The sequence below is a fragment of the Dipodomys merriami genome, unplaced genomic scaffold (assembly GCF_024711535.1).
Source record: "Dipodomys merriami isolate MVZ:Mamm:240054 unplaced genomic scaffold, mDipMer1.0.p SCAF_395, whole genome shotgun sequence".
Classification (NCBI taxonomy): domain Eukaryota; kingdom Metazoa; phylum Chordata; class Mammalia; order Rodentia; family Heteromyidae; genus Dipodomys; species Dipodomys merriami.
The window spans coordinates 954,551-980,640 of record NW_027205548.1 but is presented as its reverse complement, the minus strand read 5'-3'; the positions used below and the strand labels follow the sequence as shown (position 1 = coordinate 980,640).

The 26,090-nt window shown below is 38.4% G+C and overlaps 1 protein-coding gene across 5 annotated transcripts in view; it reads right to left on the bottom strand.

The window, feature by feature from the left end:
- Positions 1 to 1,740: 1,740 nt before the first annotated feature.
- The window catches only part of LOC138805475 (transport and Golgi organization protein 1 homolog), a 49,473-nt gene continuing 25,123 nt past the window's right edge, over positions 1,741 to 26,090 (bottom strand). The window contains exons 1-24 of one of the 5 annotated variants that reach the window (XM_069990270.1): positions 25,776 to 26,035; positions 24,088 to 24,219; positions 18,237 to 18,258; positions 17,431 to 17,519; positions 17,103 to 17,180; positions 16,675 to 16,785; positions 15,216 to 15,287; positions 14,947 to 15,051; positions 14,249 to 14,371; positions 14,037 to 14,148; positions 13,135 to 13,190; positions 12,957 to 13,047; positions 12,647 to 12,785; positions 9,683 to 9,784; positions 8,915 to 8,975; positions 8,171 to 8,206; positions 8,024 to 8,091; positions 7,815 to 7,915; positions 7,531 to 7,668; positions 6,385 to 6,453; positions 6,213 to 6,292; positions 5,974 to 6,045; positions 4,224 to 4,374; positions 1,741 to 3,051 (exon numbers count right to left, since the gene is read on the bottom strand). In XM_069990270.1, coding sequence (XP_069846371.1) covers positions 2,738 to 3,051; positions 4,224 to 4,374; positions 5,974 to 6,045; positions 6,213 to 6,292; positions 6,385 to 6,453; positions 7,531 to 7,668; positions 7,815 to 7,915; positions 8,024 to 8,091; positions 8,171 to 8,206; positions 8,915 to 8,975; positions 9,683 to 9,784; positions 12,647 to 12,785; positions 12,957 to 13,047; positions 13,135 to 13,190; positions 14,037 to 14,148; positions 14,249 to 14,371; positions 14,947 to 15,051; positions 15,216 to 15,287; positions 16,675 to 16,785; positions 17,103 to 17,180; positions 17,431 to 17,519; positions 18,237 to 18,258; positions 24,088 to 24,219; positions 25,776 to 25,886 — 2,433 coding nt within the window. In that variant the 5' untranslated portion in view covers positions 25,887 to 26,035 and the 3' untranslated portion in view covers positions 1,741 to 2,737. Of the gene's footprint in view, positions 3,052 to 4,223; positions 4,429 to 5,973; positions 6,046 to 6,212; positions 6,293 to 6,384; positions 6,454 to 7,530; positions 7,669 to 7,814; positions 7,916 to 8,023; positions 8,092 to 8,170; positions 8,207 to 8,914; positions 8,976 to 9,682; positions 9,785 to 12,646; positions 12,786 to 12,956; positions 13,048 to 13,134; positions 13,191 to 14,036; positions 14,149 to 14,248; positions 14,372 to 14,946; positions 15,052 to 15,215; positions 15,288 to 16,674; positions 16,786 to 17,102; positions 17,181 to 17,430; positions 17,520 to 18,236; positions 18,259 to 24,087; positions 24,220 to 25,775; positions 26,036 to 26,090 lie in introns of those variants that run through there. The other 4 variants (XM_069990266.1, XM_069990267.1, XM_069990268.1 and 1 more) reach the window with 4 other exon arrangements.

The window sequence follows — 26,090 nt, the reverse complement described above, 5'->3', positions numbered from 1 at the left end:
GCCTTTCATTCATACTGAAGATGCTAAATTGAACCCTGTGAGATGAACTTAGTTTTAATTCAAACCTCAATGAAATGACAAAAAGATAACATCTTGAAGCAGTTGGCATAGAATATCCCACATCCCCTAAGTTACTTTAATTAACAGTTAGGGCGGGGGGTGGGGGAGAGTCAGGCATTGGATAATAACCACAACTGTAGTAGAACTGCTTTCAGGCTGAAAAACTGCTGATTCATAAAAGACAATTTTAGCCACTCAGCCCTGAAACCAAATTATGTATAGGTGCCTTCTGAAATGTCTGATTTTACTTGGCGGGGGGGGGGGGGGGGCACGGACACAATGTTCTTGATCTCATCCGTACATTGGCAGCTTTTTCTGCTTAAGTGGTGCAGTTGGTGGATGAGGAAGAGGCAGGTATAGGTTCGTTTTGAACTGCTCAGATGAGCTACACGTCTTGCTGATTCTCCTATGATATAAGCTATAGATATCAAAGTGGCTTTAAAGGGGAAAACATTCTGATTTTGAATTTAGAAATATACCTTTCTTACTTTCCTACATAGCATGCCTTATTTAAATGTCACTTAAAGTTTTAAGTTAGTGGAGCATGTGGCACATGCCTGTGTTAGCACTCAGGACTCTTGAGGCAGGAAGATCCCAAATTCAAGGACTGCCTGGGATACACTTACTTAAGTGATACTCATCTCAAAAGAAAAATAAAGTCCAATAACATCAGAAGTTATATTAACTTGCACATTGTTTTGTTTTGTAGCAGTCAACACACACACACATATAAAAGTTGTATTTGTGACAATTTTCATGGTTAAAAATGAAGTTTTCCTTTCAGATGACTTCTGCTTTTCTTCTTCACAGTGCTTCTTAATCAAATCCAGGGTCTTGCACACGCTAAGGCAGCACTGTACCACTGAGTTTACCATTAGACCTTGGTTTTTTGAGATGATGTCGTGCTGTTAGCTCAACTTATCCTAGACTTGTGGTCTTCCTGGCTTTGACATCCAGAATACTGGGATTACAAGTATATACCATAACACCTAGCTAATTATTTTTACGTTGATTTATAAGATTGAATTTTCATGAAGGATCCATATATTCAATTAGGAATTTTGACTTGTCTTTCAGAGATCTTGTTTTCTGAATTACTGTTTCATATTGAAGCTTTTCTTTCCTTTTTGCATAGCATTCTTAGTGGATTAGTTTTCAATAATATTACCTTATAGGACTTCAAAAAATGGAATTAACATTGTCTAGCATTGTGAAAGTTTTAATTTAATCTAAACTTTTTTTTTTTTGGTCGGTTGTGGGGCCTGAACTTGGCCTGGGCGCTGTCCCTCAGCACTTCAGCTTAAGGCTAGCGCTCTACCACTTGAGTCACAATGCTACTTCCAGCCTTTTTTTTTTTTCTACTTATGTGGTGCTGAGGAATCGAACCTAGGGCCTGATGCATGCAAGGCAAGCACTCTACCACCGAGATACCTTCTCAGCCCCTAATCTAAATCTTAAACCTTTTAAAGTATGCTGCTGAAGTTACTGTAATTAAGACATCCGAAGAGCTAGTTTTTTTTTTTTTTTTTTTTTTTTTTTTTATCATTACTTAGTGGTAACTGAGTTTGAACTCAGGGCCTCCCATTCTTACCACTTCAGCCAGGCTTCCAGCCCAAGAGATAGTTTTTAGAAACCTTGTTTTAAAAGCAATATAGTAATGGGTACAAAACTAGAATAGAATTTAGTCTATGATTGTTGACACATTTTAATATTCCTTGAAAAGGAGTGGCAAGGTAGTGGAAAAAGAATAGACTGTTAACATTTTTAAAAGGAATTTCCTTACTGTGGGGTCATAACACGTCATTTTCATGTTGCTGCTAAGTACCCTTCATTGCAATAAAGTTAAAAGCAATTAAGACATCTGGTCAAATAATTCTTGCTACTATGAATTCATCCTCATAAAACCATCCTTAAATAAGCAGTGAGAATCACAAGAAACCATATGAATGCCAGGCCAGTAGAGTGACTGATTTCTGTGAATTGAAGGAAGAAATTCCTTACAGTGTTCACAAGTGATTTTGAGGTTGAACCTCCACAGCAGCGAGCAACACTGAGCTGTTGCCAAGTCACCGGTCTTCAGTTCTGAGCGCCTGCCTTACATGTTTCCCAAATGGCACACATCTCATGACAATCCAGTGAATGAACAGACACTGGGGAAATATTAATAAACAATTTTTTATGAACTATTACTACAAAGAACTTCAGCAACAAGGAGGATAAAGTTTATGATCTTTCAGTAAACATTTTCAGCGTAACAGTCTACGACCAGATATTGGAGGAAAAATAAGATCAAGCTGTAAACACCATTGCTCTGTATTCAACTGGTACACACTAAAAATAGGATAATGGAAACACATGTTCTTAAAGCATTTCCACAGGAAATGTTCATATTTTTGACATTGTAAATCATTTAGCAATTACATATGCTACATTAACTAAACACAGGTATTCTTTATTGCACATTTCAAAGTTGGAAAGACACTCTAGCATAAGAGGTGATTTTCTTTAGAGAGGAAAATAGTTTTTAATTGTTTGGCTCAAAAATGCACACTGCCAAGGCAGCTTAGTTTTAAAAACCTTTTAAAATAAACTTTGATTTTAAAGCCAATGAAATCCTTTATCATAGTGAATAGTATACAGTCCACTCTCTCTCTGATTGAAGTGTCAGAGGTCATAGTTACGGGCTCTGTTTTAAAGCCTGAGAGCAGTCCTGGCCACTGCCCTGAGAGGCAGATGGTGTCTCATCTCCGGAACCCGAAGGCAGTGAGTCTCTTGCAGTAGGTGGTGGTGGGTAATCCTGGGGACCATAGGTTGGGGGTGGTAATCGGGCACTAGGGATAAAGTACTCCCTTGGACCAAGTGAGCCTAATGGTCTAAATGGTGCATGTCCTGGTAAAAATTCCCGAGGGTCACGAGGCAGGTCCCGTGTCCCAGGTGTGATGCCGGCAGGTGCATATTCTCTTAAGCCTAGTGGTGGACGGATACCAGGAACTGCAGAACAAAATTACATAAGCCATTTTTAAATATCAGGGAACATACTAAAACTAAAATTACTAAAAGTATATTAATATATTCTCTATGGTCTCCCGACTCCAGAAAGTCAAGTGGTGGGCATGCTCACTAGCTGAGGCAAATTCTGAAGCTCAGCAAGTCTTACTTCCAGCATATGGCCAGCAGCCACTAATCAACACATGGGACTTAACATGATTCAATTCTAAAGCTTGTTTGCTTTACATCTCAAATAACAGTTCTATTTGTTCATGATGGATGATGAATTAAGAGTTTATTCCAAAAAATGAATTTTGATAAAGGAAATCTGAATGTTTACTACTATTATCAATAAAAATGATTTATGTAGCCAGGCACCGGTGGCTTACACCTGCAATCCTAGCTACTCAGGAGACTGAGATCTAAGGATCATGGTTCAAAGCTATCCCGGGCAGGAAAGTCTGTGAGACTCTTTATCTCCAATAAACCACTAGAAAACCAGAAGGGCTGCTGTGGCTCAAGTGGTAGAGCACTCGCCATGAGCAGAAGAGCTGAGGGACAACGCCCAGGCCCAGAGTTCAAGCCCCAGGACCAACCCCCACAAAAAGTAAATTTACATAGTAAGTATCTCCTCAGCATACTCCTAACATCTGCTAACAAAAGGTACCTACACTGCAGGAAAAGGCCTTCTAGTTATACCTAAATAAATGCAGCCTTCATTAGGCCCCTGTTACATTGTCCTTTTTAAAAGCTCACTGCTATGTACTCTCAAGGTGAGGTGAGCAACTTTAACCTTATTGCTTGTGCTTCTATCTTTATGCTAAAGGATGTACATATCTGGAATTAAAAGTCATCTTAAGTTATGGCACATGTCATTCAGCTCCCATCCATTGCAATCCATAGCCATTAGTATTAAAAATCTATAGAAGTAACATTTCTTGCTTTCTATATAAACCCCTTTGTTTTGTCTGCAAAAGATAACTATTGCACAGCTCAGTATAGGAAGATTATGTAATGCTCTATGTATCCTAAGAAACTTGGGGGAAAGATAAAATGTACTCAGTCAGCTTTATTCTTGTATTGCAAAGCCCTACAATAGCAACTGTTTTAGCAAGGAATAAAAAGAAAAGGTGAATATACTTTACAGTAAATTAATACTGTTCAGATCATCATACCAAACGGTGGAGGGAGTGGCCGAGGCCCAAAAGGCCCACAGAGCTGAGGAGGTGGTCCATATCGAATGGGTGGTGGTAGAGGACCTCCCATGGGAGAACTCATCAGAGGAACCCCCGGGAAAGGAGGGGGCCCTTTTGTAGCCATATTAACCTGCAAGAGACCATTCCTATTTTGAAATTCTTTGACATGTCAGAGCACCAACACCTGAAAAGCAAAAACACAGTTGAAGCAGATACCAGCAACCTGTCCAAAGAGCAAAAACTGCAACAAAACTTCACCCCCTTTCCCAGCACCAAGTTCCCACTGTCAGTTCAGAGAGGTTAGAAGGATGCCACCCAAGTAAGCAGGCTCATTGAACGTGTACTACTACTGTCTGTACAGGAAAAGGGAAAATAAGAAACTCAGCTCATTAAGAGGTGATTTCTAAGAAAAGCTATGCCCTACACACTAAGATTTCCAAAGGAGTTTCTTCATGTCCCTCTCATCAACACAATAGCTCATTTCTTTCTATGTTAAGAAAGCAAAAAATAAAAGAGAACGAAAATCCCTTCTTTATATATTATGACCATCAGTACTCAAGAGTACCTTCAATAGGCCTTTCAGATATTAGTTAAATGCTCACATGATGAAATCGAAGCATGATGATCTTATTTTAAATATGAGGGACAGAGGCAAGACCTTAACAAGTTCACACAGCACATAAAAGGCTGAGTTGAAACTCAATGCTAGGTTTGACTCAAAGCATATGCTCCTCCTACTTCTGCATCTAGTAAAGTGGTTGCTACTCTCTTATTATAAAGCCTTTTAGTACAGAAGCATCTTGGGTCTTATACAAACTACACTTGGATAAAAAGCTCTCTTAAGACATACATGTCCCAGGAGTTGGAACTTGGAAGTATTTCCCAACACAATGTTATACACATGAATTAGCAAGGCAAATATTTACCTTCACTCACTAGTAAATTGTATGGGACACTAATCTTTTCCATGGGAAACTGGGTTGGAAACTAGTAAGCATCTTGATTTCAACACTGAGTAGCACTGAGAAGTATGATCCAAAGACTTAGCAGCTACAATAGCTACACAAGTTTCAAGAGAATACAATTGTATACAATATTCACTTTGAGCAGACATTTTGTTAACAATCTAACTTTTCAAGCCTTGCCTAACATTCAAATGAAGAAATTTTTAAGTAGCATACTTCCAAACACAAAGTAATGGTGAATTATATAATTTATAATCAATTCATTTTACCTCAGCATGCAACACAAAGCACACAATATTAAGTTGGAGTGGACTTTTCACATTCTATAGTGAATTACAAGTAGATGCTCTAAACTGGTTAATCATCTAACCAAAACAAGAGAAGAAAGCAACAACCAACCAGTTCAACCCGCCCAAATTAAGGGGAAGCGTAATATCAACACTGCCATGCAAGTTAAAGAAATGGAGATTAATCTCATGCTTCTTGTATCCTTTCCAGAAATACACCAAATAAAAACCCAGTTCAATCCTCAGCTTCTTTTTTTCTTTTTTGTCGGTTGTGGGGTCTGAACTCTGGGCCTGGGCGCTGTCCCTCAGCTCTTCAGCTCAAGGCTAGCGCTCTACCACTTAAGCCACAGTGCCACTTCCGGCTTTTGCTGCATATGGGGTATTGAGGAATTGAACCCAGGGCCTCATGCATGCAAGGCAAGCACTCTACCACTGAGCCACCTTCCCAGCTCCAATCCTCTGCTTCTAAGTACTCACTGTGACTGGATGCTCAGCCAAAGAGACCAGGCTGGGAACTGAGGGGCCTTCAAGCTCTTGGGGGGCAGTTTGCTTTTTTAAAAAACAAAAGAGGATAGTACAAACCGAACATACAAACTGGAGATGAGGTAAAGAAAAAATGCTATAAGAAAACCTACATGTTCTGTCACTGTTATAATCTAGTAGGAAAACCTATGTGTTCAGGCACTGTGGTAATTTAGCAGGAGCATAGAGCTTACCTTGCCTTCATCTATCGTCTTGGCCGGAGAGGAGCTTCTGGAGCTGCTGTTCATAATGGGAGCAGGACCAGATCCTGGGTCTATGGGAGGCCAGAAAACTGACTCAGACTCTCTCTGATCTATATACTATGAGAATACATTTTGTGCCCATGAAATTACTTAGGTCCCTTACCAGAGGCTGAGGGTTTCCCAGATGCCTCAGATGACCATCGAGGACGAGGTAAAGGCCCATCCACTGTTCCTTGAGAAAGAAATATAGAGGCCTGGCATGTATGTTTTTAAGAACTAACTGGACACAACACAGCTCAATTCTTAACTAGAAAAGGCAACATTAAAAATAGATCTCCTGCTGGATATGGTGGTACATGCTTATTACCCCAGCACTCAGAGGAGATTGAAGCAGGATCACAAGTTCAAGACCAACTTGGGCTACACAGAAAGACTGTTTCTAAAAAGGAGGAAGGTATCCCTCAATACAGATGAGTAACAATTTGTTGTCTGTACAGACTCAAAAGAAAACAAGAACTGCCATGGATTGAAAGATAATAAACACTGCATATTAATAATACTAGTCCTATATTTCAGAGTACCATCTGGACGTGGGTGCTTACAACTGTAACCCTAGCTGCTCAAGAGACTGATTCTGGGAGGTTCACACAGTTCCAGATCAGCTTAGAGAAGAAGGTATGCCACTCTTATCTCAACCAATAAAAAGCTGGGTACAGTGGCATGCACCGGTCATCCCAGCTGTGCAGTAAGCATCTATAGGATGTTAAGGGCAGTCCAGAGGGAAAGGAAGACCCTATTTAAAAAAGAATGAAAGCAAAAAAGGGATAAGGATGTAGCTCAAGTAATAGAGTACCTGCCTAGCAGGCACAAGGCCCTGAGTTCATACCCCAGTACTGAAGAAGAAAAAGTACTGTCCTATATTTCAGGCTAGCACTTTTTTTTTTTTTTTTGCAGAAAATATGTACTCTGGCTCTAAGAGCTGTTAAGCATTTCAATTGCAGTAATGAGTAACAAAAGTATATAGGCTACATAAACTATAAGGTTTTAAGGCTATTTTTTACAATATTCATTGAGCAGCCCCATAGAGATTTAAAAATAAATATACTTCCCAGTACATAACTTAAAAAACAAGAGGCCTCTCGGAATATGCATAGTTTCTGTTGTACAGTAGATCTTGCAATAAACTATCTATTCATTAAGATAAATTAAAACATTTTCTTCTATGTCCTAATTGACCCAAGTTATAAAATGCTAAAAAGAAAGAAAACCCTTGAAACAGTTTATTGCCAAGTACTATGAGAATGCTCACCAAATTCACTTCTAGGCACATCTCTTCGACTGAGAGTGGCAGAGAGCGGTCTCCCTGGTGGCTCTGCAGTGAGGGGAGGGGAACACTCTCCCCCACTCACAGGCGATGGGCCAAAAGAACCATTCTGGCTCAGTGGACCTGAAAAAATGCTTGGTTACTACTTTTAGACCGTCTTTCTTTTATTTCACTTAATAACTTCTTTGGATTATTTCTAGGCATAGAAATAAATAGTAATTTACAGACATAACAAAAACAGATTGCAGCACTTGGCAAAGTTCCCCTACCTCTTCGTGGAGGGTTCTGTGTATTTGGTCTTCCTGGCATTGGTTTTACAATCACAGGTTCATCTTGTCGCATTGCCATCTTTTGAGACATTTCCAGTAATCTTGAATATTTGAAAAAATGGATTTAAATATACAATATCAATGTTTATCACAGCACAGCTGTACAGCATTGGAAAAGCACTAGAAATGTAGATATCAAAATCACGTACTTGTGTCGCAGGTTAGCAGCTTCCCTTTTCTCTTCAGCCATAGCCCTTTCTGCAGCACGGGCTTTGAGCTGTTGAAGGGAAAGTATTCAAATTCAGATGTGATAAGCAAGGCAGAAAACAAAGAAGAAGAAGAAAATAAATACTTACCCAGTTATCATGAGCTTTTTTTTCATGAGTAGCAATCTGGAAAAAAAAAAAAAAACTCACATCAAAAATGTATTTAGAGGGGCTGGGAAGGTGGCTCAGTGGTAGAGCGCTTGCCTTGCATGCTCAAGGCCCTGGGTTCGATTCCTCAGCACCACATAAGCAAAAAGAAAAAAGCCAGAAGTGGCGCTGTGGCTCAAGTGGTAGAGCGCTAGCCTTGAGCTGAAGAGCTGAGGGACAGCGCTCAGGCCCAGAGTTCAGGCCCCACAACTGGACCCAAAAAAAAAAAAATGTATTTAGAGTCAGGCACTGATAGCTCATGCCTGAAATCCTAGCTACTCGGGAAACTAAGATCTGAGGATAACAGTTCAAAGCCAACCCAGGCAAGAAAGTCCACGAGACTCTCATCTGCAACCAGCAACTAGCCAGAAATGGAGCCCTGTTTCAAGTGGTAAAGCACTAGCCTTGAGCAATTAAACTCAGAGACAGCATCCAGGTCCTGAATCCAAGTCCCAGTACCAACACACACACCACACACACACACATACACACATACACACACACACACACACACACACACACACATACACACACACACACACACACACACACACACACACACACACACACACACACACACACACACACACACACACACACACACACACACCAATTCATTATAGCCCTTGTAATTTCCTGTATTAGATATCAAAGAATTCTAAAACTACAGTACAGTGAAATTTTTACCTGGTTCTTAAATGAGCGCTCAGTTTTTTGTAATTCTTCCTCCATTTCTTCAATTCTCCGCCTAATATACATGGTTTTATCAGTTAAAACACAACTGAATAAAATTTGAAACAATCTGCAAATTTTTCATTTACTCTTAACAATTGCACTTTTAAAGATTTCAACAGACATGTAGTTCATATAGTTACAATAAAAGTATAACATGATCAAAACTAATCATAGTTTCCTTGTTTATCACTTAAAGCAGAATTGAGTTGATAAATTACAATTTTTGTAACTGTTCCTCAGTATATTGTCAAATACTCTGCTAGGAATATCTTCTTCCACACAGCCTTATTTTTCCCTTTACTATATCCAAAGGCAATTTCACAAAGCTGTGATTACTGGATCTATTAAATGGCACAAGTACTTGAATAGTTTTTTTTTTCACATATTGCACATTAAATTGCTTTCTTAAAATACTACCTTAACTCTGTACATCAACTTACAATAACAAAAAATTATTTTTAATTACCTCAGTAGACAAAAACCTCCAAACTGTTAATATGAACTAAGTTTCTACAGTATTTCCAATATTGGGTCGAAGTAAATTCCAGTTAACTTTTTCTCAGTCAATTAAAATGTATTTTTTTCCTGTATAAACGGAGTATATTTACCATTGATTTATTCTTCTATGCTATATTCTTCTACATAAAGTAAAGGTAATTTAAAATGAAGTGAACACAAGTTATCCCAAGCCACTGGCCCCTCTTTAAAAGCTGAACTCACTTGTAAGTTTTGACTTCCTCTGCAGCCAAAACCACCTTCTCATCTGCAGCTGATAACCGCTGCTCTCTTTCTTGCCGCTCATACTCTTCTTGACTCAGTTTCCTAAAATAAAACCAGTTGTCAAGTGAAAGTTGTCTTTCCTTACAGAAGTCGCTCTGAATGCTCTGTCCAAATGTCACTTCCCATCCTCAAAAGTGCAAACATAAAATCATAGGAAATAATTCAAACCTGCTCTGTCGGAACTTGGACTCTGGCTTTCTGACAAATCACCTCTCTACATAATTCTCTAGCCACTAGTAAACAAAACATATCTAAAAAAATAAAACACCACTGTGCTCCATAAGTGAGTCTCATCCTTGGGATGATGAAAAGTCCCTTTATTTCAATGTGGAAAGCCAGGACTGACCAACATAATTCAAATGAACTTTACTAGGAGAAGAGAGGAAATATTTACTTCTCTTATTCTGCCATGGGAAGGGCACTAAATACTTTTCTTATTTTGTCACTGAAAAACTATTGCTCAATCCAAGACTAGTACATTTTAAACATATTGTCAGTCAAAGAAATCCTTTCCGGATATGTCTTCTAAATATGAAAATAACCACAAAACATTTGCACACTATTTCAATGAGACTATGATTAAGAAAAGGCATATCTGAGCACTTGGAAATATCTATCACTCAGAAAACTAGTCAGCCCCAATCACGAAGGTCAAGTGTGAACTACTATCTTACTAATCTTTATAGACTGTAAAGACAGCAGTATTTGATGTATTTTAAATGCTCTTTTCTGAATCCTGACACTAGGGAGGCTGAGGTAGTTGGTCATGAGTTTTAGAGCAGCCTATGATACCCAGTGAGGCTGTGTTTCAAAACAAAACAAAATCTACTTTCTGTTTATATTTGTATTACCTTACACACAATTCCGATTCAAAAGATACATAATTTGAAATTTAATTCTGTACGAGTCAGAAGCAGAATTTTAAAAGTTAAGAGAGAAAGAATTACTAACACAATGGAGAAATTATTCAATCTTTTATAGCTTCTCATTCAAAACTTCGGCTAATACTTTATGTGTGACTATAACATACTAGTTAACTTGTAAGATGCTAAAGATAAAAGTATAGATAAAGCATTATTCTTGCACTGAGAGTTCAATTTTATGGATAAGAGATACATGCAAAAACAAAATAATCTCTCCCTGACTCTGGTTTAAGAAAGAATGTGAGAAGACAATGTCCAAACAGAAATGTACTCATTGACTTATTTAACTGTAACTGCTCTGTACATCACCTTTATAATAAGAATAAAACATGTTTTCAAAAAAGAATGAAAAAAACTAAGGCTTATAAAAAGACCAAATGTGGCATGGTGGTACAGTCATGTAATCCCAGCACCAAATATACAGCAAGACCCTGTCTCAAACTCCCAAGAGAGTTTTGTTTCCAATAATGGATGATGATAAGTCAAAATACTATGAACAATCAGAACATCTGGAAAAAAATAGAAGAATGTCCTTGAAGGCATAGAGCTAATAAGGCAGTGAAGACATGGGTTTATGTTCAAGAAGAGTAGAAAAAAGAATCTCAGAATCACATGTAAGGCTGACATTTTTATTTTTATTTTTTTTGTCATTTTAGGGGCTGAGTGCTGCCCCTCAGCTCTTCAGCTCAGAGTGAGTACTCTACCACTTGAGCCACAGTGCCACTTCCGGTTTTCTGGTGGTTAATTGGAGATAAAGAGTTACATGGACTTTCCTACCTGGGCTGGCTTTGAACCACGATCCTCAGATCTCAGCCTCCTGACTGACACCAGGCAAGGCTGACATTTTAAGCCACTTTTTCTCTACATTCATCTACATATTGAAGACAACAATGCAGAGATAAAGAGGCTAAAAATAGCCTTCTGGACCAGTGGCATTGAGGTTGTTAAGGGGAGGTACATTTTAATAAGTACAGGATGTATGTTGTGAGCTTTAAAAAGATGAGCCAAACAATCTATGGCTTCACCAAGCTTAATCAGCAGAGTAACTAAAAATATTCCCACAATCCAAAAGAAAGCAAGCCAAGTACAGTGGTGCACATAGTCATCCTACCACTTGGGAGGCTGAGTCTAAGTAATCTTGATCTCATTACCATCACTCCCACACACACATACACAGAGAGTCAAAAATGAACACAGAGCCGGGCACCGGTGGCTCACGCCTGTAATCCTAGCCACTCAGGAGGCTGAGATCTGAAGATCGTAGATCAAAGCCACCCTGGGCAGGAAAGTCTGTGAAACTCTTATCTCCAATAAACCACCAGAGAACCAGAAGTGGCACTGCCCGTGGTAGAGCACTCACCTTGAGCTGAAGAGCTGAGGGACAGTGCTCAGGCCCAGGGTTCAAGCCCCACGACCGATTAAAAAAAAAAAATGAACACAGAATAGGCCATCAAACAACAAATCCTTTGTTGACTTTAGAAAATTCACTCAATCAACTGTAAAGAAAATTAAAGTTTGAGATATTTCTTAAGAAAGGGATACTAGAGACAGGTGATTAATTAGATGACTGGCAGAAATTATGGTATGGGTCTAAACCCATGTGGCTGAGGAAAGATAGCAAAGAAACAGAATGGATTTTCCAAGAGAGAAGTTGAATAAACCAGCTCTTAGTAGCTACAACTACTTCCCTTCATATAAATTACAGAAACATTATCTGACTGCTGATTAGAGCAGAAAGAAGCTATGGGAAACAAGTCACAAAGGAAGACCAATATCTATCACAAATGGAGGTGGGAGCGTAAAAAAATCTTAATAAAGTATGGCTCACACCTATATTCATAACTACTCGAGGAGAAAATCAGGATTATGGTTCAAGACCAGACCCAAGTTGGAGAGCCTATTCAAAAATAACTAATCCACTGAGTGGTAGTGATAATGTGAACAATAATGTAAACGTAAACAACATGAAGTGAAACCTTACTTTTGCAGAGCCATTTCCTTCTGCTGGTAGAGTTCATTAAGAATCTCAACTTTCTGCCTCAGAGTTTTGCACTCATCTTCCAGTCCAACTTTAGTGAACTGCAGTGCACTGCGATCATCTTCCAATTTCTTTATTTGTTCTATAAAGGATAAAACAGTTACCTTTATATGTGTGCAGAGGACTGGAGAACTTGGTTGAGCTAAGTGCTGGGTGGGTTGAGAAGCATGAAAGGAAGAACCTAGTCTATATCTTCCCAGTAAAATTTTAAATCTCTCCAGCATGTGGGAATTTCTTCTCAAGAAGAACCTACCTTCCAGGGTATATATAGTGGACATCGAGGCTCTTAGTTTAAGTTGTAAAAGTTTTAGATCCTCTTCAGCTACTGATATTGCAGTTTGTGTCTAAAAATTGCAGAAGACAGATGTATTCTTACAAGTGAGGCATGGTAAGAATTCAGACACTAATTCAACTCTATAAAAAGGACCTACCCGAGAAACATCCATCATCTGCTTAATTTGATTTTTTATCTTCTCACTCCGGCCACCTGAAAAACATAGGTAGTAACTGCTTTTTCTTCCCTTGCTTTTTCAACTCGATATTTTCTTGATTTCCTTAAAACTAAATAACGATTATGTTTAAACACTGGAGAAAAAAAACAACCAACCAACAAAACTGACTTTAACAGAATTACAAACTTAGAAGAAAAAGTTCTGTTCGTACAATAAAAAATGTTGACCTTAAACAAGAAGACTTGTGTAAGAATAAAGTCCTTTCTTCTCTCTCAGGCATAACTCAACCTGGGCAAGTGTTTTACTTAAGATTCACTTTTCTGTTCTGCCCTTGAATCTTCTACGAGGTGTGGTTTAAAGCATTCATCAACCCAAGAAACAACATCAGGAGTTATTTTCCTCATAAGTACACACACTACTCTCTAGTTTCTGGCCACCCTACACCTTTGCTTTTATAGCATTAGATTATGATTCTAACCCCAGGACTTTGAAATGAGTTGTGGGCCTTAGAAGCATAGAAGTATAGACACATGAGTATTAATACAATAGCTCCATAAACCTGAGAAGAAACAAGTTTCTCCAACAGTGTTCAATATTTACAGGTAAAAGACATGACTAATGCAGTTCTGGCATAGGTATCTAGTTCTCAATGGGATGAGAAAATACAGTCAGTACCTTCTGTATGCTTAACTGCCACACTACAACTCAGCAGCCACTTCTGCCAAATAAAGACAGACATATCTATATGTCCATATCTATATGTCCAGTGATAGTGTCTACAACTTTAAAGCTTAAGAAGATATTCATCCAGCTGACACATAGAATCAGTGTACTTAAACACGAGGATAAAAAGAGTTTAACCTTCCTGAGACTGATCTTACCTCCCACCTCTCCATTAGCCAATTCATCTGACTCATTTCCTCCTTTATTTTGATCCTCCGATTCAAATTCACACTCTAACCGATTCAATTGTGTAATACAATTAGTCAAAGCCTAAAAAAGAAGCACAAATGGGCAAGAGCTTCTGAATTTTAATTTGGTATATTTTGGAAGAATCTGTGATGCTAAGCATGCATAATGAGAATAAACTTACATTAATATTATCATCTTTATGAGTAAGAGCTACTTCTAAATCTTTCTGGGACTTCTCAAATGATTTGATTTGCTCACTGAGCTCAGCATGTGATTTGCTCCAGTCTTCAATTTCTTGCTGCAACTGAAAATTAAAAACACATGAATTATTATGGGTTAGATATTTTGCATGGGAGACATCAGGATCATGTAAATGAGACAGAAGAACAGGAAAACAATCTCTTCTTGGTCACTAATGAGGGACCAAGACCTGCATTATGGGAGTCAGTAAAAAAGTCAAGAGTTCTCAAACAGGTTGGCCCCATTTACTGTATCCTTCAGAAAACTGTTTCTAATTCAAATACTTTATTTCCAGTAGGAATGACTGGCCCCTTACTGAGTACTAAATCCAGACACCAGGTCAAATAACCTCCTTAGCCAGAGAAGCAGTAATTACTCAAGAGTGTCTTTGTTCTAAAAAGCCCTCAGAGATTACTCAAGTTATACTGACTGGTGTTTGAAAACATAAAGACTAAACACTGAGAGCTGTAGTAACTTGTACAGAACAGAAAAGCACAAAACAGACAGAAAAAAAATCTAAGAACAGGTCCCTCCATGAATACTATCTTTCCTTAAAAGCAATTCTGAGTAAAGATCACTGAGATGTAATGACAACTGTTTTTATAGTTTATACTATCCATGACATGAACTCTTCTTTACCTGCTGTTTCTTCTTCTTTAGTCTAGCATTTTCTTCTTGAACCCGATGACATTCAGACTTTACTTTCTCTTCACTGAGCTTAGCTTCACTGAGGGCAATTTGAACCTAATGTAAAACACTCTAATTACTAAGATAATTCCAAAGAAAAATAAGTTACATTTTCCCAAACATCACAGTTTTCATTTTTGCACATTTAGGCACACATGAAATCTGTGCTCTTTTTCAAAACAAAAAGTATTGATATTGTACAGGAATATAGGCAGCTTTACCTCTGAAAATTCTGAGGCACTCACTGAAATAACATCTTTTAACTTCTCGATAGATTTCTTTTTTTCCAGTATCTGCCGGGTGAAAATATAATACAAAACTCATTGAATTTCAGTTAAATTATGTACATATAAGCTAAAATGAAGAAATATTACCAAACATATCTTGAGCCATCCCATGCATTCCAGATAAAAGAAATCCAAGCCAGTGCCGGTGGCTCACGCCTATAATCCTAGCTATTCAGGAGGCTGAGTTCAGAGGATTGTGGTTCAAAGCCAGCCTGGGCAGGCAAAGTCATGAAACTCGTATCTCCAATTAAACCACCAGAAAACCAGAAGTGGCACTGTGGCTCAAGTGGTAGAGTACTCACGCCTTGAGCTGAATAGCTGAGGGACAGCTATCAGACCCAGAATTCAAGCCCCATGACCAACAAAAAAAAAAAGAAAGAAAGAAAGAAAGAAAGAAAGAAATCCAGTTTGAGTCTACACAAAAAAAATCAGGGGTTAAAGGAAAATAAGTGAGATTATAAATATTTCATAGTATCTACAACCTTCTTGGTTAGGAGATAATGTAGTGGGTGAACACCAAAAACATAAAAGAAAATGAAAACACTTTCAAATGAAATAGTTCACATCAGTAGTTAGTTTGTATTTTACTTTTAGTTTTTTCCACTAGTGATAGAAGAAAACCCTGAAGTTGTGTTACATTTCTCTTGCTTAAATTAAAATTGGTAAAATTGGTAGAACAGGAGGAGAATAGACAATCTCACATACAGAAGAATTCCAAAACATTTATGAAGATACTAACTGCCTCAAGGAGGTAAGTCTTGACTCCTTAGCTGTGCAAAGTACACAGGTGTGAGCCACCGGCTTTAAAACTACTTTTATGTAATTATAAACTAAAAAGTTTACCGGAAAAAGATACTTTTTAATAAAACGAAATAAAATACAATGACAACTAAGTGGTAGTTTCTTAGCTGTTCACTATGCTTTAGAGGGCAGAATCGATCCACTGGAAAATAAAAGAGGGTTGAATGTAAAAACACTTTCTAGGCTCATTAAAAGTAACATTGAATTAGTACTTAAAATTTTACCAGGTGAGCAGTAGATTCACCTTCCATACCCTAATATTACTTTAAATTAACAGCATAGGAAAAATTCAACTTAATCTCCAAAATAATTCAAAAGCCCTATTACAGTAACCATTAGCAGTAGAACACTTACCAAGTCTTTTTTTTTTTTTTTTTTAATTTTTTTTTTGGGTCCGGTCGTGGGGCCTGAACTCTGGGCCTGGGCGCTGTCCCTCAGCTCTTCAGCTCAAGGCTAGTACTCTACCACTTGAGCCACAGCGCCACTTCCGGCTTTTTTCTTTTTGCTTATGTGGTGCTGAGGAATCGAACCCAGGGCCTCATGCATGCAAGGCAAGCGCTCTACCACTGAGCCACCTTCCCAGCCCACTTACCAAGTCTTGATTCTTGATATTCTGTTCTCTCTCTGTTTCTAACATAACACGGAGATTTTTGGCTCTGTCATCCAGAATTTCATTGGTTTGTTCAAGTGTCTTGATTTTATCCTTAAAAAAAAAATCCAAAATATTGAAATTACAGTAAAAATTACTAACATTTATTTTTGCTTTTAAAACATATCCCCAGTGCTGGGAAGTTGGCTCAGTGGTAGAGTGCTTGCCTCACATGTATGAAGGCCCAGGTTCAATTCCTCAGCACCACATAAGCAGAAAAAAAAAGCCAGAAGTGGCACTATGGCTCAGTTGGTAGGGTGCTAGCCTTGAGCTGAAGAGCTGAGGGACAGCACGCCCAGGCCCAGAGTTCAGCCCCCATGACCGACAAAAAAAAAAAAAAAAAAAATCCCCAAATGGCAAGAAACTTTTACCTTATATTTAATTGCTTCATCAGAAAGAATCATATTTTGTTTCTTAGTTTCTTGAACATGCTTCTTTGATTCTTTGATCTACATAAAATAAAACATTTAGAATTAGGAAAAATTATGGTGCTACCAAAACTTATTTCCAAGTAGGTGGCTCTTTATAGAAAAAAACAGAGCTCTATAAATTTATTGACTGTTTACAGTGTTAGAATGGCTTACAGGAAATACTGGAAAGAGAAAATACAATTTGAAAAAATACAATAACCAAACTGTAAGACATATGGAAATAATTCAAGTTAGAACTAGAGGGAAAAGACTAAAAGAGTAATTATACCTTCTGTTCATAATTTGACAATTTTTGTAACAGTTCTGCATTTTCTTTCATGATAGTCTTCAACTTTTCAGAAATTTGTTCTTCGGTGACTAAAAGTGAAAAATCCATAAGATTATTATGGATAAATAAAATTGAATTATTAAACATACTAACAGCAAACACATGTAGTCTACCACTATGAAGTAAAAGAACATCTTAACATATCTATTTTGCCTTTAAAAAGCAAGCTAGTAATAGCAGTAAGGGCATAAAAATTTCTTCATCAGAGAGAAATGTATGAACTAAATCATATAAATAAAAAGTAAAGAGAGCTGGGAGTATGGCTCAAGTGGTAAGCATTTAAGTATAAGGCTGTTAAGTTAAAACTCTAATAGTGTCCCCCCCAAAAAATTCAACTTACTTCTAACTTACATAAAACCGTCTTATAAACAGGGCACAGAGGTGTGACACATGCCTAACTAGTTGGGAAGCTGATTGGAAAAATCTTAGCTTGAGGCCAGTCTAGCAGAAAAGTTTGAGAGACCACTTGTTCAATGAAGAGAGCTGTATGTGGTGGTGCACACCTGTTGTCCTAGATACATTAAAAGCCTAGCATAGCTGGTTCACACACAGGTGTATGCCTAGGCAGTAAGTGAAACCTTATCTCAAAAACCAACCAGCAAAAATCAGTGCTAGAAGCATGGCTCAAGTGATAAGTACCTGCTAACAGGCTTGACGTCCTGGGTTCAAACTATAGTTCTGCCCCCCCAAACTCGTATCAAAACCAATACAATGGATAAGAGCATAAAACAAGTCTAAAAATTTACCTTGATATACTCTATTCTTTACCTAGGAGAGAGATAAAATTCAATTTGATGTCAAACATTTGATAAACAGAAGTTTATTATTATTAATACAATTAAAGTATAACAACTAAGAATAACCATTTGGTTCAGGATAATAAATCTAGAGGATTAAAAAATACAGAAAAATAAAAAAATCATTTTAGATTTCATTGATATTGATATACCATAGACAGCTTCAAGACACAAACAAAACATAAACATTTTACTTTACAGCTAAAGACATACCTAATGATTACAATCTTATGACATGAAAACTTAACTTTTAATAAAAAAGTAGTTACTATCTTCATAAAAATATATTAATACTTTATTTAATCAATTTCACTTATTTGTCAACCCCCAATAGCCAGAATAAAGTCTGGAAACAATGACTGTTCAAAAAAATTGAATGCTGGGTACTGGTGGCTCACGCCTGTAATCCTAGTTACTCAGGAAGCTGAGATCTGAGGAATACAGTTCAAAGACAGCCTGGGCAGCAACGTCCATGAGACTCTTATCTCCAATAAACCACTAGAAAACTGGAGTGGCATGGTGGCTCAAGCGGTAGAGCGCTGGCTTTGACCTGAAGAGCCCAGGGACAGCGCCCAAGTCCAGAGTTCAAATCCCTCGACCAACAAAAAAAAAATTGAGAAAACAAAAGGGCAGAATCTTTTTACAAAAACATTCCTCTTTCACTCACCAGAAAACATAAATTATATTTAAAGTCAGCTACTGGCCAAAAAAACACAAAGAAATACAAATAAAATAAGATCCCTGTAATCCTAGCTACTCAGGAGGCTGAGATCTGAGGATCACGGTTCAAAGCCAGCCTGAGCAGGAATGTCTGTGAGACTCTTTTTTGTTTTGTTTTGTTTTTTGGGGGTCCAGTCGTGGGGCCTGAACTCTGGGCCTGGGCACTGTCCCTCAGCTCTTCAGCTCAAGGCTAGTGCTCTACCACTTGAGCCACAGCATCACTTCCGGCTTTTTTCTTATGTGGTGCTGAGGAATCGAACCCAGGGCCTCGAGCATGCAAGGCCAGTGCTCTACCACTGAGCCACCTTCCCAGCCCTGTGAGACTCTTATTTCTAATAAAACCACTAGAAAACCAGAAGTGGCACTGTGGCTCAAGCAGTAGAGCGCTCCCCTTGAGCTGAATAGTGCAGGGACAGTGCACTAGTTCAAGCCCACAACCCACCAAAAAAAAAATAAAAAAAATAAAAAAAATCAGTAACTTTTCTGTATGCCAATAATGAACAGACTGACAGACTGAGAAAGAAATCAGGAAAACAATCCCATTTATAAAAGCCTCAAAAATATTAAATAACTAAGAATAAGCCTAACAAAAGGATAAAAAACCTCTACAATGATAACTAAAAATATTAGAAGATGGAAAAAACTTCCATATTCATGGATTGGTAAAATTAATACTATGAAATGGCTATGCTACTGAAAACAATCAATAAATTTGATGCAATTGCAGAAAAATCCAAATGTCATTCTTCACAGAAATAGAAATATTAATCTTTTTGTTGGTGGTGGTTTTGGTGGTGGTTGTGGGGCTTGAACTCTGGGCCTGGGCGCTGTCCCTCAGCTCTTCAACTCAAGGCTAGTGCTTTACTAATTGAGCCACAGTGCCACTTCCCACTTTTTTTATATGATGCTGAGGAATTGAACCCAGGGTCTCATGCATGTGAGCAAGCACTCCACCACTCTACCACTAGCCACCTCCCAGCCTGAAAAATTAATCTTAAAATTCATATGGACCCTGAATAATCAAAACCACCTTTTTATTCCAGTCCTCAGCCTTGAACTCGGCCTAAGTGGTATCCCTGAGCTCCTTTTGCTCAAGGTTAGCACTCTACCACTTGAGCTACAATGCCACTTCTGGCTTTTTCTGTTATTTAAGTGGCAACCAGAGTCTCAAAGACTTTCTGCCCAGGCTGGCTTCAAACCACTATTCTCAGGTCTCAGCCTCCTGAGTAGCTAGGATTATAGGCATGAACCACCAGTGGCCAGTTCTCAAAACAATGTTAAGGAATAAGAGTAATATTGAAAGTATCACAATTCCTAATCTCAAATTACATTACAAAACCATAGTAACAAACAGCATGTTAGTGGCACCAAAACAGATACACAGAACAGTGGCACAGAATTTAAAAATCCAGATATGAGTCTACATAACTACAGCTATCTTATTTTCTACAAAAGCACCAAAAATGTGTTGAAAAAAGGACAGCTTCTTCAACAAATGGTGCTGGGATAGTCACATGTGAATTTGATGTTTACATGTGAGAGATTGAAGCTAGACACATTTCTTATCCTATAAAAAATAAATTCAAAATGGATCAACATCTAAATTTATGGCCTAAAGTATGAAAATACTAAAGGAGGAATGAGGGAAGACCTTTGAAAATACAGGCAGAAGTAACACCTTTCTGACAGGACTCCAAAAATATAGGAAATAAGAACAAGAATTGACAAATGGGATTGTGCCCAATTAAAAAGCTCCTACATAGCAAAGGAAGCAATTACTAGAATCAAAAGGCAACCTACAGAGTATTTTTTAAAAAAATTGCCACCTATCCACTGGATAGAGAATATCCATCATATAAAGAGTTCCAAAAATTAAACACTCAAAAAATCCAATTAATAAATGGGCAAGCCAATTGAACATAGTTCTCAAAAGAAGTATAAAATGGCCAATAAGTACATGAAGAAATAGTTCAACAACCTTAACAATAAAGGAAATACAAATCAAAACTACACTAAAATACTATCTCACTTTAGTCAGAATGACAATTTTCAAGAAACAACAATAAATACTGAAGATATGGGGAATCTTTACACACTTCTGATGAGAATGTAAATTAGTACAACCACTATGGATATCAGTAAATACATTCCTTAAAAAAATGAAAATAGAACCACTACATGATGCTGCTATATCATTCCCAGACATACATCCAAAGGAATGTAAGTTAGGATAAAATAGAGATTATATGTGCACCAATTTATAGCAGTGTTATTCATAAGAGCAAAGCTATTGAATCAACCTAGGTATCAATCAACTAATGAATGGATAAAGAAAATGTAGTGCTTATGTACAAAGAAGTGTTATTCAGCTGTAAAGAAGAATGAAATAATGTTGTTTGAAGGAAAATGGATGAATTTGGAAATCATGTTAAGTGAAAAAAGTCAGAGAGAAAGACAAATATTACATACTGTTTCTCATATGTGGAATATAAACCTATTTTTTAAAAAACTGAACAAGACTGCAATATGGGTGGGGGGACTACCTGTGGTAAGGAGAGGAGAAAACAAAGAGGTAAAAGGAGAGGGTGAAGAGGGGTGTTACCTATAAAATTTGTTTTTAAAGGGGGGAGAGAGGGTAAGAAAGACTAATAGTGGGTGAATTTGACCAATGTACATTATATACATGTATGGAAATAGTACAGTGAAACCACTTATATCATTAATATATGCTAATTTTAAAAGGGGAAAGAAGTTGGCTACTGGCTGAATTTAGACATGATCTAGATCAGGTGATTTCACATACCACTAAAACCAGTATGATAGATGTAAAAGGGAAAAGAGAATTGACAGGTGACATCTTGATAGGGCGAAAACAGAATCTCCAAGGATAGCAATGAATTCTAGGATAATAAGTCCTAAGTATTAACTAGTTAAAAAGTATTGCTACACTTCCTCATAACTTCGATTAGATTTCTCCTTTCAAATGTTACAAATGGTGATGGAATATTCACACCCATGGCATTTCAGCATTGAGTATCTAAGACACCACTTGTAATAAATATCAATATAGGAAAATGCATTCACAGAAAACTCCTATATGGAGAAATAAATGGCTATTCCTCTAACGTTAGTATATTTGGACACTTAGCACTAATGTTCCTACAGTAATATACTTTCTTTGCTCCCTTTCACCAAACTAACAAGCAGGGGAAAAAACAACAAAGCAAAGGCAGTCTTCCAAGGCAAGGACTATGATTCCACAAGGAAATGCTGAGACTGGAGGAGCAGTAGTTAGGACACAGAGCCTACATGGCATAGTGCAGACCGAAATGGATATTACAGTTCTTGAGATAGGAGAAACAAGAATGAGAAATACACTCCAATTACCACTTCCAATTACCCTTCTGTTCTTTTCTGCCATACTTGAAGAAAATTTCAACGAGGTTAGAAAAGCCCTCAGAGAATCCAGGCAAAAGAAATCTTTGTAATAAAGTATTTTTTTTTGTCCTTGTTTTTGTTGTTTGTTTTAAGCAGGATCCCACCATATAATCCTGAAACTCGCTATCTACATACTGACCCAGAAATTAGTCTGGCCTTGAACTTGTGATACTCCTGCCCCAGCTTGCCTGGTGCCAGGATTATAGGTCTGAATTACCAATACCACACCCAAACAGAAGGCCCTTCTTTTTTTTTTTTTTGGGGGGTCCGGTTGTGGGGCCTGAACTCTGGGCCTGGGCGCTGTCCCTCAGCTCTTCAGCTCAAGGCTAGCGCTCTACCACTAGAACCACAAAGGCCCTTCTTTTTAAGTAATATTTACAGTCAACTGTATAGGAGACAAATCTTATTAACAATGATAGATCTGATAAAATAATTAGGAAAAAATAGTGTTAGAAGGGGCTGGGAAAGTGGCTCAGTGGTAGAGCGCTTGCCTTGCATGCATGAGGCCCTGGGTTCGATTCCTCAGCACCACATAAGCAAAAAGAAAAAAGCCGGAAGTGGTGCTGTGGCTCAAGTGATAGAGCGCTAGCCTTGAGCTGAAGAGCTGAAGGACAGCACCCAAGCCCAGAGTTCAGGCCCCATGACCAGACCCAAAAACAAAACAAAAAAACAAAATAGTGTTAGAAATGGATACTTTTCATCTAATGCTGAGACACAAAGTTTCAACCTGAAAGCTTTTTGTCTACAAAGGTCATTTATACACAATAATTTTCCCTAATTACATTTCCCTAATTACATTACTTTTTTTTTTACTTCACTTTGTTATGAGCATTTTCTGTGTCTCCATGTCTTTGAAACATAAAAAGTTGTCTAATAATACCCCATTGTATGGATGTACAATAATCCCTAATGGGGGTTATTTATGTTGTGTCAAGTTCTCACTCTAATAAACACTGTTATATTGAACATTCTTATACAAGGTTTTTAAATGTAAGATTACTCATCTCTTTTTAAGATAGATTACTAGACAGGATAATATGCAATGCTTTTATATATCCTATCCCATTTTCAAGGTTTCTGATAGTATTAAACTACTCTTCAGAATGGCTATAAAAATTCCCAAAGCTACAGGGCACCTGTAATCCTAGCTACTCAGGAGGCTGATATATGAAGACCATAGTTTGAAGCCAGTAGGGGCAAGAAAGCCCATGAACCTCCTTATTTCTGATTAGCTACCAAAAAAGCTAGAACTGGAGCTGTTGCTTAAGTGGTTCAGTGGCTAGCTTAGCTACAAAAGCTCAGGGACAGTGCCAAAGTCGCTGAGTTCAAGCTCCAGGACCCACACCAAAAAAAAAAAAAAAAAAAAATCCCCCAAAGCACTAACATGTGCATATTCATCTACTTAATCCTTTAAATTTTAATAGGAGAGTTTTACAAATTGGTTTTTCTATTGAGATTATATATCCACTGTTCTCGTAGGTGTTTATCAACACAAAAACTACAGTAAATTATTTTACAAGGTTAATCTGAATTTAGCCATTTTATGTTTTATGTCATAACTTAAAATATCAGTGAAAAGGTCTGATTACAAAATATTCCATGTTTTTATGAATCAAAGTATATATTCACTTAATTTACTCACGACAAGAACAGTTCTCCAGAAGAAAATGGCAAATGAAACTATTCCCAGGAGGGCAGTGAGAACCACAGGCTTCCATGGTAGTCCATAGAAATCAGGACCAGGCTGAACATCATCAGGCAAAGTGGCAACTAGCTGAAATAGACATGTTAGACAAAATAAATGGGGAACCTTACATTTACAACAAAGCCTTCTACATTCTAAACCAAACTCAGAAAACCACCACTTCAAAAATCTTCTCAAATAGTTCCTGTTTCAATAAAGAGCAAGGCCCTGTCCTGTTTGGCTTGCATTGTTTTGAAGTATAATAAATCTAACCATCTTTTAAGTTATATTTCCAGTTCGCAATAAGCTAATAGATGGCCGAAATGCCTTGGATTGTACTTTGCTCTTAGATTCATTATTATTACAAAAAAAGTGAAGGGAGAGGAAAGGAAGGGAAGGGGGAGACATACAAGCAAGTGTTGGTGGTTTACACCTGTAAGAGCTACTGGGGAGGCTGAGATCTAAGGATCACAGTTCAAAGGCCCCAGTCTGGGCAGAAAACTCCAATAGAAAAAGGGAGTGGAGGTGGGGTGAAGAGATGGGAGGGAATGGAAGCAAGCAAGCAAGCAAGCAAGGGTGCGCATGCGTGCACACACACACATGTTAATGTATAATAGATATTATTTATGGGTACAAATAAAACCAAAAAACAACATGATACTGAAAAGCCCAATTAACGTGTCATTCCTCTAAGAGTTTATATCTTCATTCCATTCTACTCTTATATAAACAAGTGCTGAGTAAGTTCACTCAACTTTTTTTTTAATGATTGCAAATATATTTATTACAATTTACCGATTAGTTAACAGGTATATATACAAATAGAATTTCAACAATAAAATTCCAACAGACTGGTTACATTTAAATCAATGGATCTGAAGAAGCCAATTAGAAGTCTGCCAGTAACCTAAACTTGACCTTCCATAAATTATTTTAAAAAATAAAATCTGATAGGTTTGACTTCTAGTTAGATGGAAGAGGTGTTATCACATTTCATCACTGAGAAATAGAAATGCTACCTGTCTATACAAAGCTCTTCTCATGCTACATTCACACGAAGCACCATGACATGACTTCAATGTATAAAAGGTGCACGAAAGACCTCCAGGCGTTTTGTTCTTAAACATTGGTTAGGGGCTCTTAACATGTATAAACATTGGATACATGGACAAGAACTTTGTCAGCCAATTTTTGATAACTTGGTCCAGCTAGACTGCTCCGAAGGTAACTGTCCTAGGTAAAACTCGGTGCCTTAACTGTTTCCTCAGAGACAGTGCGTTACGACAGCACCTAGCCGGTTATAACATCACCCGGCCGGTTTGTCGTGGCCTGCTAACTGTCAGACTGGCCCATCCCCCCCACAGGACATTACGCTGTTTGGATTGCGACTGCATTCTAGAACCTGACACAGCGCCGGACGCTGTGCTCCGTTACAAATAAATAAATAAATAAATAAGCTTCTCAAATGACAGGTACAAGCCCTCGTTAAAGAGCCCAGAAACATCCTGCCCGCCGCTTCTTCGCCCTCTCGATCGGGGGGCCATCTCGTTCGCCTGTCCGTCGGTCGGCCCGTCCGTCCTTCCGCCCTCCGCCTGCCCGCCCGAGCCGGGGGTGTCCCCCCGCCCCCCGGGTGCGGGGACCGTCACCTCCAGGAGCTTGGCTATGAGGGCGGCGTACAGCACCGACAGGGGGCCCAGAAGCTCCGGATCCCCCGCAGAGGCAGTGACAGACGGCACGGTGGCTGGTACCGTGTCCATGGTGCGGGGACGGCGGGGCAGAGGCGACGCTTCCCTGCGGATCGGCCCGGGACCTCCACTTTTCCCGTTTCCTCCACCGGAGGGACCCGGCCAGGGGGGCGGGCACCGGGAATGAACTTCGCCTTCCCCGAGAAGCCGGCACCTTCCGCCTTCCGCCACCAGGATAATGCGTCATCAAATAATGCCCAGGGCGGACGTCGAGGC